Here is a 20,511-nt window from a genome sequence, read left to right as displayed (position 1 = left end):
AGGCCAAGTAGCTCATTTGTGTATGAAGTTCCTTACTGTCATTCCCTTTTAATAATATTGTCTCCTTTGAACTTGTGCTTCTTATTAAGAATACAACGTATTGTATCCAACACTTTTTGGTAACATATTGTTAATTTTGATCAATAAAATTGATTATCGAGTCAAACCGGACTAACCAAAAAATGGGTTTGGACTTAAACTTGAACATTCCTTTGAATTTGGGACACAGCTCAGCCCGGCCCACGATGGCTCCAAATGGTCCCCCACTCATTGCACATTTTAGCCACATTACTTTATACCTAATGAATGATATTCCCACAAAGTCCGCCACGATGACTTTTATGGCCCCCATGACCAAAGGTAATTATTCCGAATTGCCCTTAGGTGTGGGAATAAATTCAAGTTGGTTAATTGAATTTTTTGAATCATTTGGGATTATTTTATTTAGTTCAATTTTTAGTTTTTTCTACTAATTTTATCTTTTGGGGTTTTATGTTTTTTATTTATTTTATGGGTTTTAAATATTATTTAATAAAAATTTAAAATTAATTTTAATTAAATAAAAATAAAGGATAAATATTAAAATTATTAATAAACTTTGATCCAATATGCAATGTCATTTATAAATATTGATTTTGTGCGATTTTGTACATGAAATTTTGGGTTTGATTTAATTTTCAAAAATCATTATCAACATTATTGAATTAGTACTATTTTGTGTTGATATATCGTATACACAAATAGTTATATTAAGCTAATATGAAAATAGATATATGCACTCATTTCTTTAAACGTGTACAATTAAAGTTTCATGCATGCATATAAATCACGGATCAAGTTTTACATGTATAATTATACATTAGACCAAAGTTCATGTATAAATTTAATATATATATCTAAAAAATTAATAATACTTAATTATTATTATTATTTTGAAAATGATTGTATATAATATTTTAAAATGATTTTCATAATTTTAAATATAAAATCATTAATTTTATATCATAAAAATAAAATTAATTAGAAATTAAATAAAAATAAAATTCCGTTCAGAGGCGACTGCATTCTTTTAAATTAGTGAACAAGAAGTGGTCAAAACACCACCCTTCAAAGTTCAAATTGATTTTTTTTAATTGTGCGACTGAAAAAGGAGGAATGTTTTACTCATTGAAAAAGGAGGAATGTTTTACTCATTGTCATTGACAATTGATTAAATTTATACAAGTGAAAAATTAAATAAGATATATTTAAAAATTTAAATCAGATAACAATAATTATTTAAATTAAAATTTATCACGCAGCGAAAATATTTTATATTAAAAAATTACCTATAAAATTATTTCAACAAATTATTGTTGATGAAGTAGTAAGATATTTTTATATAAATATGTTGATATTGTATTCGATTCTCATATAATCTATATTATTATTTAAACTTCTAATTAAGTTGATGTCACGAGTCAATTGGACATCAACTCAATTGGCTAAACAACAAAAATATCTATATATCAAGTAAAATATATTATATTATTTAAGAGTATTAAAATTTTTTACTTTAAGAAACAAATAAAAATATGCAAAAGTGCTATATTAGTAAAACTTTTAATTTGTCACCGGTTAAAATTTTATTTTAATATTTTTTACATTTTAATTTGATTATGTACACTTTATTACTTCCACCAATCGTGCATATATATATATTAATAATGTATTTAATGGAGTTAATATCACAAGTTAATTTGACAACGACTCAAGATTAATACAATACAATGATAAACAAACTGATTTTCTTCGTTTTAAAATCATACATATTTCATATGTTTTATTTAATAAAAGTTATTTTATTATTAGTTTCAACTCATGCGTTTAATTATTTATTATATATTATTTTAAACACACACTGTATTCTAAATTTGTGATTCTTACACACAAACATACGCGTGTGATAAGATTTTTAGTGTTTTTAAATTGTTTTATTTGAAAATTATATAAAAAAATATTTGATACACTACCAATTAAATTTAAAAAATTTCCACAAAGTTGATGACATGTTTAAAAAAAACCATACATATATAATAGTACACCTAGCAAATTTGTAACTCTTGTTTGTAGAATTATGAAAGTGTCCAAATACTCACATTTGTATAAAAATATGAAAAAAACAAAAATATTATTATAATAATATTAATTACCCTTTAAGATAAAATATATCTATATTTATAAAATCTTTTACTAAATTAGTGTTACCAATTAATCAAATCTCAACTTAATAATCAGGAATTAGTACCAAACAATTATTTTATTTGCAAAGATTATTCAGTGTTTTATTTTTATATTTTATAAATCAATAAAAATTGTCCATAATAAAATTTCCAACAATAAATAAAAGACATCATGTACATAAAATATGATGTTTACAAAAGTGTTCATATAACTGTTATGTATATTCATGGTAAATAAATACATCAGCCAATACGAAGACTCATAAAATTACAATGCAATAAACAGTTAGTAAGGTATGATGAACAATGACCTAGAATTCAAGCAAAACAAAGAATCAATCCACAAATATTTCCGGTATATTGCATTTAGAGAAAGCCAGAGAGAAGATAATAGTGAGACTACCGGCAAAAAATTCTAAAGTCGGCCGAAAATCGACTATTTTTACAATTCGAGTTCGTGTGAAGTTTCCCTTTGGATGATATAAACTTAAGAAGGTGGTGGAGACAAAAACTGATTTCCGGAAGTCCTAAAACAAATTAGAAAGTTTAGCTTCGGTTAGCAGTTAGGTTTAAAGTTGGAAGTTCATACGACTTTCGTGAATTTATACTTACCGAACTTCCAGCCCCGGTCTTCCAATAAGACTATCGGGTATGCGGCCGGTCAGATTGTTGTTTTGCAAGAACCTAGAAGACGCAAAGAACCGGGTCAGGTATGGAAATCAAAACAAGTTCACATGGACTAACCAGTGATAACAGTATAGGATGGAGCATGCGTAAAAGTAGTATACACATCTGCTGTTATCCAAACTCGGAGTGAGTAGTAACACGTATGCTTTACAACAAGTTGCAGGTTTAGCACTGTAATTTTATCGCTTCATAAAACTACATATTATAGTATCAAAATTTTAAATAAAAATGTAAAATTAAATAGATTGAAATATTTTACATTTTATCTAATTACAGATAATTATCAATGCATTAGTCACGCTGAAGTGGACAAGTGGTTTCAACTTTCAATTAATTAAACTTGACCAAAACAAAGTCATTAAGAAAATTATTGTATAGATATGAATCATCAATAATAAATTTTTAAACTGGTACAGTTGGTATACTGACCGCAACTTCATAACAAGTGCGAAGAAATGTAGAGATAGACATGGAACCGACGTATGCTCCAACTCTTAATTTTTTCTTAAAGTATCCAAGTCCAGCACTTATGTCCAACATATGGACATAACCTCTAAATATATGAAAAACTTAGAAAAATCTAACCATGCCATATCCAACACTCACACCCAAGTCCGAGTAACATATGAACTCACGGGCTTTAGAAATTAAAGAGGATGAGAGTGCTTGATATTGATAGAATGACTTACAGTTCACGCAAACTTTTCATCTCTCCAAGTGATGATGGAATTTCTCCAGTGAGTTGATTGTCTTGCAAATGCCTTTTACAGAAAGTGAAGGATGTTAAATATAGGTTTCATAAAAAAGCTATGATAGATTAAAGTATCATGGAGGCTCCCACATCAAGAGTCAAATTGCATTTTAGCCCCTCTACTCAAAAAATGGACAAATTAATCCCTGTACATTAAATCAAAAAGCAAACTAGACTTTTTGTTAAAAATTTTACCCATTTATGCTGTTAAAAATTTGTCCTTGTACGTCAGCATAAGGCGCACGTGGTATATCACATGTCACTATTAGTTATTCTGTCAACAGTGCCAGTTTTTAACCGTATAAATGGATGAAATTTTAACCAATTTGCTTTTTAATCTAATGTACAGGAATTAATTTACCCATTTTTTTAGCAGAGGAAGCAAAATACAATCCAACTTTTAGTATAGGAGTCTCCATGATACTTTTACCCTAAATGAATCAAAGAGAGAAAAACACAATGGAAAATTAAACTTACAATATTTCAAGTAGCTTTAATGAACTGAGATCAGGTATTACTCCTGATAAACTGTTGTTACTGAGCCAACTGTCGAAGGAAAGACAAATTAGATCAGAACGTTTATCATCATCAAATTTCGTTGCTTGAAATTTAGTTTAATATCTTACATGCCATTGAGTGCAGTTAAATTGGCAATGCTTGGTGACAGTGATCCCAAAAGACCCATACCAGTCAGGTTCCTGGAAACAAATGAAAATAAAACAAACCATTTTGAGCAACAGTAAGAGAAATGCATACACAGAACATACTACAAACATCTTGACTAACTTACAAAGAAATCACACGAGTTCGTTCGCCCTCGGAGCATTTAACTCCAGTCCATGTGTAATCACGTGGCAGACAAGGATCACCATTCCAATCTAATGGAGGGTTCCGCAAACTGTTCTTTAGCTCTTCTAAAGCTATTACTGCAACACAGACGGGAAGGTGCATAAGATAATAATAATGCAAGTATCTAACACCCTTTTAACCTAAATGTTCATTCTCAATAGTAAAGGGCAAAGCACCCCAGTAAGTCAAATCAGTTGCAGATTGAGTCTTTACTCAATCAGCATCATCATTGCTGCCGGTGTAAAAGGATGTGGGTTCAAGCACGTTTTATACTCCTATTTTAAGGGTTGGGGAGGGGATATAGGTAGTTCTAGGCATTGTATAAAAAAATAAGAGACAGAAAACCAGTTCATGGTTTGCATGGAAACAAATTCTATTTAGGTTACCACAACAGCAAGTAGAAAAAATTAGCAAGCATACCATCTCTTGTATGAGTCCTTCCTCCGAGGCGAAGAACATCAAAAATCTCTCCAGCATTGATCAAAGGACTACCATTTGAATTAGCAGCAGGACTTAAGGTTATCTTTGTAAGACCACCAAGAGGCCATCTAGTTGCGAAGACAGCGGCTCCTTCTGAAGACAAAACCAGATTGCTATAATACCTTACATCATTTATGTGCATGTCAATCACCCTGGAGTTTGATGACATTGAATCGCTATTATCAGCAAAATACAGAGCAATGTAATAAGTTGAGTTTGGGAGTGAGAAAGGGGGCCATCTCAACTCCATGGATTCCAATTGAGCTGTTGAAAGTGCAGTTTCAAAGACTTTTGAAGGGGGGATGTTCCAGAACCCAGAAACAGCTGGGATCTTCTTGCTTGCTGTAACAGATACATTTTCTTCATATGGCTGCCAATATCGATCAAATTGATCATCCGGGTACCTGGTTGTAACAAAAAAGAATCACATTCAGCAAAATCAGAGAAAGCGTCTAAAATAAACAACTCCAACTTTAAATTACAACTAAATTAATTAAATATCAAAATGTACTGTTGAGGGGATTTTGGCCTAATAGGTCAGTATTTTTCCTGGGTCAGGCCAGGGTTTTGCCTCCTGACTCTGCGAAGAGATCAAGTGCCTTGAGAGGCAGTGGGTTCATAGAGTAAGAGTGCTTCGTCGAAATGGACCGTGCGTGGTGCACGGTCACCTACCAAAGAAATGGTGGCTATTTGCCATTGGTAGGGTTTAAACCCCAACCTATAGCATGCAGGTCATAGTGGGGGAGGGATGGTACCACTTGATCTAGCTTGATTGGACTCTTCACAGTGTCCAAAGACAAAACTCATGCTCGACTTGGGGACAATATGAGAGGGTCTAATGGCCCCAAAAGGTCAAAATCCACTCAATATGTAACATTTGTGTTTCTAACACAGTGAATTGCTTCTTCTTCCAAAACAAAATAGAATTGTTTCTAATAATGAAACGAATGGTTTAATTATATGCATAACTATATAAGAACTATGTTGATGTGCAAAGCATAACACACATCTGGTATTGTCTTTAGGGGTTTTGTCTGAGATGCTCGCACTCTTTAGCCTGTTTAAGCACTGAGTACACTTCACAAACTTCTTTGTGTCAGGGTCGGATGACAAAACACATACTTTATTATACAATTTCTACTACTATTCATACCCCAAACTCTTAAATAGTAGAATGATACAAAACCCATACTTTTTTATACAAATTCTACCACCATGACTCTGAGAATGATACGCACTTAAGCACAACCGAATCGAAGCCACCTCACAGTGCTAACTGAGCTCAAGCTCAATCGGCGACAAAACACATCCTTAGCACATCAACAAATTGATATTACATTCAATTATGACTTTATTTCTTATACTATATGCTTTTGCTTTATATAAAATGCTAAAACTATAACAAGCATAGTAAAAACATATTAGCCAACAAATAACAAAAAAGATAATAAAAAAGAGAGTTAAAAACCAGCTCCATAAAACTTCAACTCACCTAATAATGGATCCATTATGCCCAAAACTGTGCCTAGCAACCAAATGCAAAGCATGAGAATCAAATTTCGTAGTATTATAAATCGAATCCCCCAAAATCAACATCTCCAAACTCGAAATAAACGGGTCAGACACTGTATAAGTATTCGAAGCCACACAAACACTCATCGTATTCCCTTTAGCTTCAAATACACCTTCATAATACGACGACAATCCTTTCCCATAATCCTCCGTCGTATTCACCACGCTCCAAAACGTACCATCAACAATCTGATCAAAAACTGGCGGCGAATCAAAATCCAAACCGTTGACTCCACCGTAATAGTAAGTCGTCCTAATCAAGTACCTCGCACCACGGTATACACGCACCACGTAACAGAACTTACGCCGGAGGTTCTTGTTCTCGAGAGGAAACGACCGGACGGTGGAGAGCGTGGGGACTAAGCCGGGGACAGTTAGGCTTTTGGATGTTCCGGCGGATATGAAGTTACCGTCGGGTAACCATACTCGGCCGTCGATCACCGATCTCCTGGTTGCGCCGCAGTTAATTAAATATCCTACAAAATTCAAAAAGAAGTAAATCATTACAGAAGGATAAAAATATATCGAGGGGTCGGCTTTCTCAACCGGTCTCGGACCTTCAACCTATGCTCGATGTTAGTCCCGAGTTTTTATCTCTCAACTCCGAGAAGGTCCAAAGAGAGATTCACGAATTTTTGCAGAAAGGATATTAGTAGGTAAGAACACCGAACCCTGCCGAAGCTAAAACCCACTAAGACCCTTTCCGCCAAATTCTCTGAATTCCTTTGGGCTCTCGTTGAAGACGGAAAACAAAAATTCAGGGCTAAAATCGAACATGAACACCTCAAGAACAATACCTCTGTTAAAGATCCGAGATTAGCCAAATAGCGCCGACCCCCTCAACAACAAAATACAATGAGTTGGCCGTTTTTATATATATGCGTGTACCTTTGGGAGGGGTTTGTTGAGAGAATGAAAGGGAAGGAAAGGAGAGGAAAATGGAGGAAAAGAAGAGGAGGAAAGGAAACGGCATGGTGGAAATAGGAGGAAATGGAAGGAAATGAAAGGAGAGTGAAGGAAAGAAGGAAGGAATAGGAAGGAAAGAGTCAGAGTGGGTAAGAGGGGGAAGAAGGTGGAGTTGGAGGAAAGGAAAGGAATTTTATTTATTTAACGCGGGAAAATCATAAGGCGGCCAGCTCACAGGTCATAGAGCTAACGTGTTTAATTAATTGAGCTTGGGTTTAATTATGCTTTTAATCCCTCTATCTTCATGTTGTAAGAACTGGTCGGACAAGAGACAACCTATTGAATCATTAGGATTGGTTTAAAAACTGAACCGGTGGTCAAACTTAGACCAATAATTCTCAGTTTGATTGTCGATTTAATAAAAATTTTAAAAATATAAACCGATTCAATTATAGATTTTTTATCGGTTTCAAGTCATTCATTCAAAGTTTGGATTGGTATATCAACTAATTCTCATTTCAACTAACCAAGTTCGATTTCAGCTACACTAATTACCGGTTCAATCGTTATAGATAAAACATTCAAAATATCTAAAAAAATCATAAAATATAAAAACAGAGGAAAATATTAAATGTAAATAAAAATATTATTTTCAATCACCATCAATTCAATCATACTAATGTTTTAAATTTTAAATCAAAGGTGAAATGGTTCAAATTATTGATTTTTATTTTATTACCGTTTAATAATTAATTAAAATTTAGATATTTAAAATTATAAAATCAATTAAATTGTCGATCTTTTTATTTTTTATCGATTTTAAGTTGTTCGCTTAGAGTCTTGTTTAATCTCTTTTTTGGACCGGTATACTAATAGAACTTTCTAAAATTTTAAAAAATTCACAATAGAAAAATACAAATAAATTATATGAGTATAAATATTCATTTTATAAATCATAGTAGCGAAATTTGTCATATCAGAAGTAGGGTGAGCAAAAATTTGTCATGCCCTGATGCCATCAATAGATATGTTTCATTGTGATAAAATTTAAGATTAAATTTTTTTATTTTGACATATTTTATTTTTTATAGCTTATTATCATATTTGATAACAATATTAATTTCTCTTATGTAGATGATGATGTAGAATTTTTTTAATTTTTTTATCATACTATTAAATTTCATGAAAATTAGATTAACCATGTTGAATCAAAGAATACATTTATATGCTAATAAAATGTTTAAAAATTGTTTTATAAAAAAATCATGTTAATAAGAACAACTAATTCTTTTATCAATTTAAAGCTACTCCGTACAGCTAATGTTATAAAATAGAGTGATTAAATTAAAGTAGAAGGATCAAATCTTAATTTTAATATAGAAAAGAGACTAGAATTAGAATTAGACCATTCAATCGGGTACTTAGCGGTGCTTACTTACCTGTAATTAGTTAGAACAAGTAAAACCTGGATACTTTCTCATTAAAATTTTAGAGTTGTCAATATGAAAAGGGTAAATCATTATTTGGGACTTAAATTTAGCAATTATTTCTATATTGGGGTTTGAACTTTGTAATTATTCTTACATAGGGCCTAAATTAGGCAACTGTTCTCAAATTGAGGTTTGAACTTTTTTGTCCAAGTTAGTTATTGAACTTGGCAATTGTTTTCACATTGGGCCTAAACTTTAAGGTTTTCAATGAAGTTTTAAGATATAATTTGGACAAAAAAAAATTCAAGTCTCAATGTAAGAACAATTGTGAAGTTCAGGACCTAACTTGAAAAAAATTTCAGACCTGAATCTAAAAATAATTGACAAGTTCGAGCTCCAAAAAGTTATTTAACTCAAACAAGAATTATGGAAGAAAATATTCTGATGAGCTCAATTTTATTTACAATTTGATTTAATTCAATTTAGTTGTAAAAAATAAAAATTCAAATATACTACAAGATTGTTTATATATAAAATATTTAAGTGATGATGTGGCATAATCTCTAAGTGTCATGTTTTTACATGGATCAACATTAGAAAACTTGCTAAATTCAAAAACTAATGGTGATCAAAGGAAAAGTTTAAGGATAAAGTTGAAAAAGTTGTCAAGTTCAGGGACTACATGTTGCTTTATCCCAAAAAAAAACAATAAGGTTAAAATGTGTTGTTAGTCCCGTACTTGTATAGAATTTGAGTTTTGGTCCTTATACTTTAAAGGTTAAAAACTCAATCATCTTACTTTTTCAATTTAGAAATCTTAGTCCAATCATTATCGTCATTGGTGGTTTTTTTTACCAATCTAACATATTTATTTTATGCCATATACATGCCATGTCATATGATGGCAATTTAATCAAAATTCAAGTTGACAAACTTTGACAAAAATGCATACGATTTCAATGATTGGATTGGAATTTTTAAATAAAAAGTAGGACTTAATTTATTATTTTTAAGTATAAGGACTAAATCTCCAATTTTATCAAAGTACAGAGATTAACAACATTTTTGACCAATTAATAATCTATATCCCAACCTAGTGACAGTATGGTTGAGTAATAGAAAATACATATAATTTTAATGACTGATATTTTTAAATAAAAGTAGGATTTTTTAAAGTACAGGGACTAAATCTCTAATTTTATCAAATATTTTAACCAAATAATAAATTACATCCCAACCCATTGACATATGGTCCATATAATACAATATAAAAATATAATACATATGAACAAATTTAAAATAAATATTGGTTTTAATACTCTTTTAAGTAGTGGTGCAGCACCAAATGATTAGATTATATTGTGCATTCATATAGTGTTTTATTAATTTAATTAGACAGAGATGATTGGGCTTTTTATTCGATTTTTATAAAATTTATTAATTAAAATTATTAAATTTGAATTTATTTAGGCCTCTTTCTTGTGTGTTTACTTGTGTTTAGTGTAAAAATAACGGTGACGGTAGGATTAAATATTGTAATAATATTGTAATATAAGACAAAAAGAAAGCTAAACACACTACTAAAAGTAAACGCCCATCCAAAGGGGTCCTTACTAAAAAACGTAACACATTCTATAATCATCAAATCATGATAATAAATATATACATTTTATGAAGTATGTTAATAAATAAAAAATATAATAATCAAGTAATTTTTTTTTGGTGAATTATATAAGAAGAGAGAAAATCTTAACAACAATGCGACTCGAACCTAAACCACATCAAGGTAATGAACGTCCTGACCATTAGGCCAATATAAATAGTTCATAATAAATCCTATTTTCTCACCGATATAAAATAAGAATAGATAAATTATAACAGATGGGTTAGTGGTTTAATTATCAATCTATCCATCCAAAATTTCAATTTTAATTTTGTCTGAATTTAATCATTGAAATTTAAGAATATTAAATAGTTAATTTGTTGTTAAATCTTTTAAATGCTGACTTGGAAATTAGTAATTTGATAATTTATAAGTAAAAAATTAACAAAAATAAGCGGTTTATATACAACAGATTAGCAAAAATAAACCCTACCCATCCCACCGGACAACTTTTTCCCTAAAAAATCATATTTTGGGATGAGATGAGTCAATATTTTCATTTAAATTTTCGAGGCTGGTCGAGTTTAGATAAAATCCACTATATGCTATTTCGATATATTTATTAAAATGTCTATTTTAATTTTATGTTTTCTTATATTTTTAAATTAGAATTTATTAACTTTAATTAACAACATCTATTTTAATTTTATAAATATTTTAATTCTATAAAATTAATATAATATAAAAATATTTTTCTGTAAATTTTCGAATTGGGTTGGAGAAGAAAAACATTTCAAAGTTAAGTGGTAATATATAAAATAAAATTTGAAAAAAACAAATTTAAATATTTATTAAAAATCCTATCACACGTTTATGTTAGTGAAAATAAAAAATTAGATACGAATGCGTGTTTAAAAATAATATATAATAAATAATGAAACTTATGGTTTGAAACTAATTAATAATAACACATGAAATATGTACGCTATTAATATATACAACTTAGTTGCTACTCAGTTGGCTTGTGACAAGAAGTCAATCAAGAGTTTAAAGTAACAAGTATAAGTATAAAACTAATGGAGATAATAAAATGTGCATAATAAAATGTAAAAAATAAAATAAAGCTCTAGTTGCACGGTAAATTAAAAGTTTTATTAATGCAATTGACGTGGGTTTGAATACTACTATATATGTTTTTATTGGTTTTTTAAAATGTGAAAATACTAAAATATCCTCTTATAATCTAAGATATTTTAATTACGAAAAAGCATTCTTGTAATTTCTTAACCGAATTGGTACTTAATTTACTCGTGATACCAACTCAGTCACAAGTTTAAATAACAGTATAGATTGATGAAAATCAAATCAAAATCGGATGGTCAAAAACAACTTCGTCTTACCCTAAGGAGTTTCCTAGAATGATAAAAAAAACTTAGATCAAACAAGTTCCAATTTAATCCAACCCGCACAAAGTTAGTTTTTTTTTAATTGAGTTTTGGAATGGGTCAAGACAAGTTTAATTCCTCAGTTAGTTGAGTCAGATCGGGTTAGGAAAAACTTGCCTCACATGAGTTACACTGCATGAATAGAGTTTTAACTAATAATTCTAAATTAAATTATAAATAATTTTAAATGTCAATTTAATAATATAATAGAAAATAAATTGTATCTTTGTCAATAAGTTTTTCTAAATCCGTGTTTACATATATACATTAAAAAGTCATAAAATAAAAATTATTTTGTCAAAATATAATCTTAAAGTGTAAAAGTTCTATGGAGGCCCATTTATACTCTTAAAAACTAATGTAACTGACAAAATATGTAAACAGTTAGACCTGACGTGCCATGTCGACATGCATATAGAGACTATTAACAATAAAAATAGATGAAGTTTTAATAGAATGAATAATTTACTTTATGATCAAATTATTGTTTAGTAAAGAAGATAAAATACAATTTAACTATTAATAATTTTTTTATAATAATATTAGCAGTCTAAAAATAAAAAATAAAAAATTAATATTAAAAAAATAAAAAACCAAACTGAATCGAATGGAAACGAAAACATCACAGTCCAAAGTGAAGCGCAGCATACCACAACTTCTCTTCTGATAACATTTACATTACAAAACCAAACCACAAAAAAATATCTCTTCCATACCATACCGGAAAAAGAAAAGGGAAAAAAAAAAGACAATGATTGTAGCACAAATGGCGTTGTGCTCGTACCCATATTTACGCTTACACACTACCACTTCCCCTTTCGAACCCTCCAATGGCCACCATATTCATCACCATCCAGTCTTCTCCAAGCCTAAGCGTCTCGAAACTAGAAATTCAAATTCAAATTCAAATCCATTGAATATCAAGTGTTTTGCATCGACTTCACAGTCCAAGTCCCAATCTCAATCGCCGCCGCCGCTACCGCCTTTTAAGGACGAAGGAGAGGAGAGGAAGTTCTCTGACTTAAACATGTTGTTTCGTAGATTCTGGAAGGTGGCTGCTCCTTATTGGTTCTCTGATGATAAGGTTCAAGCTAGGCTTCAGTTAGCTGGTGTTTTCGCTCTCACTCTTGCCACCACTGGCATCAGTGTCGGTTTCAATTTCCTTGGCCGTGACTTCTTCAATGCGCTAGCAAGTATGTTCTTCTTCTTTTTTTGGTTCAATTACAGTAGTTTTCCTTAAACTGTAGTCCAGATTTAAAATTGGTGCTAACTTTACGTTCTTATTGACTCCTAGACTATAGATTATACACTATGTACACGAGCTCAAAATGCTTTGTCTAGACTGAGGGAAGTACTTGATTGAAGTAACGTTTGTAGGATTCAATTAAAACATTTTGAAATTTAGGTGATGATTTAGGGACATTTGATGCAATCAATCCTTTTCTTTTCAGTTTCCTTCAGTGTTGTTTTCTAATTCGTTATCATATGATATAGACAAAGACGAGGAACAATTCACCAAGCAACTTCTGTACTATCTTTGTGGCTTTGCTGGTGGAATTCCGGTGAGCACTTATGTTTTGCTGAGCTAGCAATATTATTTTATTCTTTGGCTTGTTCTTTAATACAAGTGCGTGTAATTGTTGTGTATCAACAATAGTACCGTTTGTGGGAACCCTATCCATGTGTAGGGGCTAGTGTTGAGGGGAGAAAATGATCACACGCCAATTGGCTAAGGATTGGACTGTGACTAAGGATACCTCATTGTGGGTACTTGCATTAACACTGCTAGCAATAGTGTCATTCTTTAGCTACTTCTTGCTCTGCCATCGATTTATGTTACATTTGTTGGTTGTTCTTCTTAAGTTAGTTTATGTTTTTGTTCTAGCTTTCAGTTTTTCGTTTTGAGAGATTATGCAAGGGAAACTCTTTCTTTAAGATGGAGATGTTGGATGACAAGCTATTTCATGCAACGGTATCTCACTGATCGGACCTTTTACAAAATCCAATCTCAGTCAATTATTGATAACCCCGACCAGCGCATAGTGGATGATCTTAGTTCCTTTACTTCAACTGCCCTTTCTTTCTCATTGACGCTCTTCAATGCTGCCGTCGATTTGATATCCTTCAGCAATATCTTGTACACTATCTATCCTCCCTTGTTTGTAGTACTTCTTCTCTATTCCATTGGTGGAACAGTTATTAGCATCTTTCTTGGCAAGGTATTGTATCCCTATCCCACTTGCACTACCTCTTTTTTTTTTTTTTTGGACAGTTCGACTATAATTTTGCTTTCTACTTTTGTGTCATTTGGTATCTCAGGGATTGGTTACTCTTAATTTCCTTCAAGAGAAGAAAGAAGCTGACTTCCGTTATGGACTTGTTCGTGTCCGAGAAAATGCTGAATCCATTGCTTTCTATGGTGGTGAAGATAATGAACTGCAACTATTGTTGCAGCGCTTCACAAGTGCTTTTGAAAACTTAACTGTAAGCAAGCATATTCTCAATATTCTCTCACTTCTGTTGCCTAAACTTTTGCCATTTCCCTTAGTTTAAATATTCGACAAAATGGCTGTATCTTCTTCTTGCTTTGATGTTATCTCTTGCAGTCTTGTTCCTGACTTGTGCTTGTACTGCTATGTAACCATCTTATGCATCAGTTCTTTTGTTCCTTTCCTTGTGCAGCAACTGTTGATATCTTCCAGAAATCTTGAGTTTTTCACCAATGGCTACCGATACCTCATTCAGATTGTCCCTGCTGCTGTTGTCGCTCCTATGTATTTCTCTGGAAAAATTGAGTTTGGTGTCATTAATCAGTCTGTATCAGCTTTTAGTCATATCCTTGGGGACGTCTCCTTGGTCGTATATCAATTTCAAGCAATTAGTGCCTTTTCAGCGGTCATTGACAGGCTTGGTATGGTGATTCCACTTTCTTTATATCTTTTCATAATTTTATTAGGTTCCATAGCTTTTCTTCAGAGACTACGTACAATTGTAGAAGAAATGGGTGATTCTGCACTTTGTTATGATAAATGGGAAGAGTATAGCATACCTTTTTAGCACTGAAAGCAACACTTTTCATTTGTTTATCTGAAACTTAAATATACAGCTTTTTCAACATTTATGACTGAAAAAAAATCCCATTGGAATATACTTCCATTCTCGATAGCAATCCTCAAAAAAATAAAAAATCTGGATAGCAAGAATTTGTCATGCAAGTATAGAGATTCATGAAAGGCATTTCATAGACCAACTAGCCATCGTCTAGATCATTCAATCTGTTTCTTGGTGATAATTATTGTTGATTTGTTGCCTCATCCATCATCTGTGAAATCTTTCTGATTGGTTGTAGTGTTTTTCATTGTTTGCCTGTTATGCTATGCATTATCTGTTTTTTGTTTGACTAAGTTAATTATCTATCCAATGATAATAATTTTGACTCCAAACACATTTTCAGGTGAATTTGATGATATTCTGGATAGTAGCAGATCCAAGTCTCTCTCTGATCCCATGGAGTATATCGATCTTACGTATTCTCATGTCAAAGGGTCCCAAGTTTTGGATTCTAATGGATCCACACCACCAACCACATCTCCGAGATTGCTGGATGTAGAAAATTTGACTCTAAAGACACCAAAAAGTAACTCTACACTTGTTAGAGACTTATCATTTGCGATCGATGAAAAAGATAATTTGTTGGTTAGTAGCATAGATTGTAGATTCAATATTTTGAGCCTGCATATATACTATATATATATGTATATACTGAGTTGACAGGTAGGGCTAAAGATGTTTGTTTTTTAAATAGGTAGTAGGACCTAGTGGTAGTGGCAAAACTTCTTTGCTTAGAGCACTGGCTGGTCTTTGGAATACTGGAAAAGGGAAAATCACATTCTATGTGGAGAAAGCAGGTGATGCTCAATCACCCACTTCTTCAGAAATGGCTCCTGTTGAAGAAAATTCTGCAAACGTGAATGAGGAGTTCGGAAGACCCATAAATAGTAATTCTAAAAGTGTGTTTTTCCTTCCTCAAAGGCCATATATGGTTTTGGGCTCACTTCGTCAGCAATTGCTTTATCCAACATGGACTGAAGAGGTAGTTGTGTCAGATACCACCAAACCTGGAGGTATGTCCTGCCTAAATAACAAATCCACGTACCTTAACTGATTTAAAAAGCATTTGCAAGTTTGAGGATGAGCAAAGCAAACTTTTATTTTTTCTGAATGTGTAATTAGTTATACATAATTTAAAACGAGAAGAGCAGGATGCATGGAAGGAAATTCATTTTCCTTGAGAGAAATATATACCATCTCCGTCTAATCTTGATGCAACCGATCTGTTATCTGATCAGCTAACATTCACCAGAAATTTATTCATAACATCTCTTCTATTACAAAATACGGATTCCTTTTGTACTTTGTGCATACATTGTTCAATATTTGATGCAAATCAATGTGTGAGTTTTGAGGCTTTCCTAGCACTATGCAAACATTATATTTTTGGCTTCTAAGGAATATGTTGTCTAATTCGTACCATACCTAATTAGTTTTTAGCTACTTAACATTTATAGCTGTTTCCCCTTTATAATATTCTATCAAGTAATCTCTAATTAGTAATCAAAAGCTTTAAAATAAATCATTAAAACTTAAAAGTTTGTAATGGGTCATAAATCTTATCTAACTTCTAACTATACATGTCCTAAGCTTCCAACTTAAAACCAATTGTTTATAGATGGAGTAGCCTTACTTGAATATAGGACCATGGTAAACTAAATCAATGTGAGATAACACCGTTTAACACACACTCTCACATATAGCTCTTCAAGGGCCTGCACATGGACCTCACCTGGGATCATCAACCTCACATGGGGTTATGCAACATCCAACCTAAAACCAATTGGTAATAGATGGAGCAGCCCAATTTATATACAAGACCATAGGAAACCAAATATTCAATTGATGTGGGATAGCACCTCTTAACAATATGAAAATTGATTCCTTGGTCTGGGTATGAGACGTGCTCTTTTCAGGACATGGAGGGAGTATTTAAAATTTTTTTGAATAATTTTTTTACTTTTGGATTGGTTTTAGGATCATCTTTGATATTTTAGGTTGGCTTTTGTAGGTATATTTTGACAAGTACAATATTCTTTTAGGGAGAATTTGCTGGGAGAGAAAGAGGGAGGAGGAAAGTGAGAGTGGTGGGGCAGTGGTTGCTTGGGTTGATAAATATTGTGATGACACTCAAAAGGAATTTCCCAAGGGCAGTTAGTCAAAAAACTAGATGCCTCTCATGGTTTGTCGGAAAGATGAAAAACCCTAGGTTCACTTTAACTTATTATTCTTTGGAGATGGCATCAACCATCTGTTTTTTCTATTAACTTCTAACGTTATTTGATTGGCTATATCATGGTTCTTTTCAATTTTATTTTTATTAATGTTTGCGTCTTTTTGCATCCATTTTCATCCATATGGTACTCTTATCCTGCTAAAGAGAACAGGAGGAAAATGTTGAAGCTTTATTGACCTGAAATTGTAGGTTCATTGCCTTTCTTGACGCAAGTTCCAAACTCTAAAAATGTGAGTGAAAAGCATCGCGTCCCTGTTCCTACAACAGATGATTTAACACAGGTTTTAGAAGATGTCCGCATTGGCTATATATTGTCTCGCTTCAAAGGTCTTGACACGGTATATGAGTGGTCCAGTGTTCTTTCCCTTGGCGAGCAACAACGCCTTGCTTTTGCACGTTTGTTGCTTTCTAAACCAAAGTTGGCCCTATTGGATGAATCCACCAGTGCTTTGGATGAGGTCAATGAGGTATGTCTGAATTCTAAAATTTATACTCTTTATTTTTGTGAAGCCATGTGGTCTTATGAACTCTAGACTTCTCCTTAGCTTCGTGTTATTGAGGTTTTTTTAGATGAATGTCTCATATTCAATGTCCTTGTCCAAGTAAATAATATTCGTATTCTTTGCTTGTAATGTAGCTGACACCTTTTGACCACAAAGAATGGGAGAACATAGTAATAGCCAAATGAAAATTATTCCTGCTACAGTGTTATGTTCACGGGTTATGGATTGTGTCACATGGCGGTTCATGGGAAATAACCTGCTTCGATTGATAAAGTTTTACCCTTGTTGTATGATTTATAATATATATGTAACTCATCAGGGAGCTCTTAACCTTGGACTCGTTAGGGAGAAAGTCTTAAACCTCAATAATTTGAATGAAAGTCTGTCTTATTTTATTACTAAGAATTGTCCGTTAAGGTTACATAGGGTTTTAGTCTTGTAGAATAAGAATCTAAAATTAACTTGTAGAATAAGAAACTATAATTAAGGTATCCTTAACATATAGTTTGCTGGTAGTTCTAGAAAAGCACAAAAAATAATACCTTGGGAAAGGTATCCTTAACATATAGTTTGCCGGTAGTTCTACAATGTTAAAATATGTCATAAGTCTCTGTACTCTTCATAAATTTAAAATTTAGTCCCTATACTTTTATTTCTAAGAATTTAATCCTCCACTTTTCAGATTTCAAAATTCAGGTCTCAGTGTTAATACAGTTAAGACTATTTTGTTAAATTCATGTTCATTACAATGTTATTTTTTAGTTACATTGCTACCAAGTGAGGGTTTTTTTTTTTTTTTTGTATTTCAGAATGTGTCACCAACAAATTTAACCAAAAAAAAAAAAAACATTATTAACAATTGGATCTTAATTTTTGGTTGCGCTCCCTTTCTAGAGTGTTAAAAACCATTCTCCCTTCCAAGATTAAGATTTACGTTAATGGTGTTGTGCTTAAATTCCATATACAGGCCCATTTGTACGAGAAGATGAAGGCAGCGGGCATCACATATATCAGTATTGGTCATCGTCGTACCTTATATGCTTATCATAGTAGGGTCCTAGATATATCATCGGCAGATGCAGATAGCAGACAACGCAATTGGAACATCAAATTCATTGAGCAGGACACTTTACACAATTTCTTGAAGTTATAGTTGTAGCTGCCCTAAAGTTTGGTCAAAATGCTTTAAACCGATTTCTTCATCAAATTGAAAAAAGGAAAAGAAAAAGTACACAGCAAAAAGGTTTCCTATGGATCATACTTCCAGCAGGTAAAATGTAACCACTTATCACTTCAATATATATTATATATATTATATGTGATTACTTATAGCTATTGCAAGCAAATTCTTGAATGTAAATTTTTGTCGGCTTTGACATATTATCTTAGTGCTAGTTGTAAACTTACTAGTGCATCATGTGCTTTATTTTAATTTTTAGGGAAAATTTTGATGGATTATGGTAATTATTGTGGCATGTGGAGTTCATTAAAACCCAAAGTGAATATTATAAAATTCACTTGAAATGTGATATGATATCTACCATGTTTGCTGTTATGGTTTAGATCTCAACTTAAAATTGCTTGAATTTCTTGTTTATTTTCTTTTGGGGTAGGGGGTAAACTTTCCCCGTGGCCACTCAATTATTCGGGGTTTTGAGTTTGGTCATTGAAAGTATTAACATTAGTGACATTGAAAAATACTCAATTATTACGGGGTTTTGAGTAAAGGTTGAGGCATTGGGTTTTTGAGTATTCATGTTCAAGTTCTACCGTGTGCAATGTTATACATGTCTTAAATCATACCAGGCATTGGGTTTTATTCAGTTACATTTTGATTTTTCATTGTTTATATTTTGTATTGCTATAATTCTATTTTGTAATTATTTCGACATATATTTATAATTTATATTATAATTATGCACTCATAAATTATAAAAAAAGAAGAAAAAACTCCACTCAAAATCCCAATTGAATCTCCGAAGAGATACAATCGCACGACCCATTATTTAAAAATATGTTGTTTTGAAAAAATCTCACTTATGTTAATAATTATTATTATAATATTTTTTCTCCATTCGTCTTTAGGCGTTTTGGTTTGAATTTTATTTTATTTTTATTTGTATATGCAAGCATTGATTTATGTTTAAACCAAAACATATTAAGGAAGAGTTAGATTGGTTGACTCATAAATCATTTGAAATTAGTTGAATTAGGTTAAAAATCGGTAAAATTGATTGTTGAATCAAGATAATATAGTTTTTTATATATATATATAAAACATATGTTACAAAATAAGGATTTACAGTAAATAAATTTATTGATTCAGACGATAATTCATTCTCCTTGAAGAACTATCTTTTATTATTTCCAAAATTTATATATAAGAAACGTAAATAATTATTACATATTAAATAAATTATAAAAAATGATAAGAGTTATGAATATAATAATGAAAAGATGAAATCTAAAATTTATTAAATAAATAAATAATTTGCCACATATTTTAAATTTTCTGATGTAACCTAAGTTTTATGTGTGTTTGCAGATATGATATTTATAATCGGTACACAAACCCCAAGCCAAAGATAACTGTTGAGATAATTTTCAAATTTTTTATTTTATTTTATAAGATGATTGGTGGGATAATTTTCATTTTAGAATTATTTCAAATTTGTTTTTTAATATTTTATTTTATCTTATAAAAGTAATTTTAAAA

The 20,511-nt window shown here is 31.4% G+C and overlaps 2 protein-coding genes across 2 annotated transcripts; one reads left to right on the top strand and one right to left on the bottom strand.

The window, feature by feature from the left end:
- Positions 1-2,369: 2,369 nt before the first annotated feature.
- LOC105774539 (leucine-rich repeat receptor-like serine/threonine-protein kinase At2g14510) lies at positions 2,370-7,653 on the bottom strand. The gene is made up of 9 exons (XM_012597071.2): positions 7,450-7,653; positions 6,482-7,037; positions 4,930-5,393; positions 4,451-4,586; positions 4,287-4,358; positions 4,138-4,206; positions 3,599-3,670; positions 2,835-2,906; positions 2,370-2,749 (listed from the first exon to the last, which is right to left on the bottom strand). The coding sequence occupies exons 1-9, from the start codon at positions 7,532-7,534 to the stop codon at positions 2,710-2,712; spliced, it is 1,566 nt and encodes a 521-aa protein (XP_012452525.1). The 5' UTR covers positions 7,535-7,653; the 3' UTR covers positions 2,370-2,709.
- Positions 7,654-12,619: 4,966 nt separating this feature from the next.
- Positions 12,620-19,350, top strand: LOC105774529 (ABC transporter D family member 2, chloroplastic). Its single transcript, XM_012597051.2, has 9 exons — positions 12,620-13,138; positions 13,440-13,507; positions 13,838-14,164; positions 14,265-14,429; positions 14,628-14,856; positions 15,400-15,641; positions 15,751-16,069; positions 17,482-17,759; positions 18,763-19,350. The coding sequence occupies exons 1-9, from the start codon at positions 12,697-12,699 to the stop codon at positions 18,946-18,948; spliced, it is 2,256 nt and encodes a 751-aa protein (XP_012452505.1). The 5' UTR covers positions 12,620-12,696; the 3' UTR covers positions 18,949-19,350.
- The last annotated feature ends 1,161 nt before the right edge of the window (positions 19,351-20,511 follow it).

The sequence above is a fragment of the Gossypium raimondii genome, chromosome 1 (genome assembly GCF_025698545.1).
Source record: "Gossypium raimondii isolate GPD5lz chromosome 1, ASM2569854v1, whole genome shotgun sequence".
NCBI lineage: Eukaryota > Viridiplantae > Streptophyta > Magnoliopsida > Malvales > Malvaceae > Gossypium > Gossypium raimondii.
The sequence above is the reverse complement of the archived record's forward strand: the minus strand, read 5'-3'. Positions and strand labels throughout refer to the sequence as shown.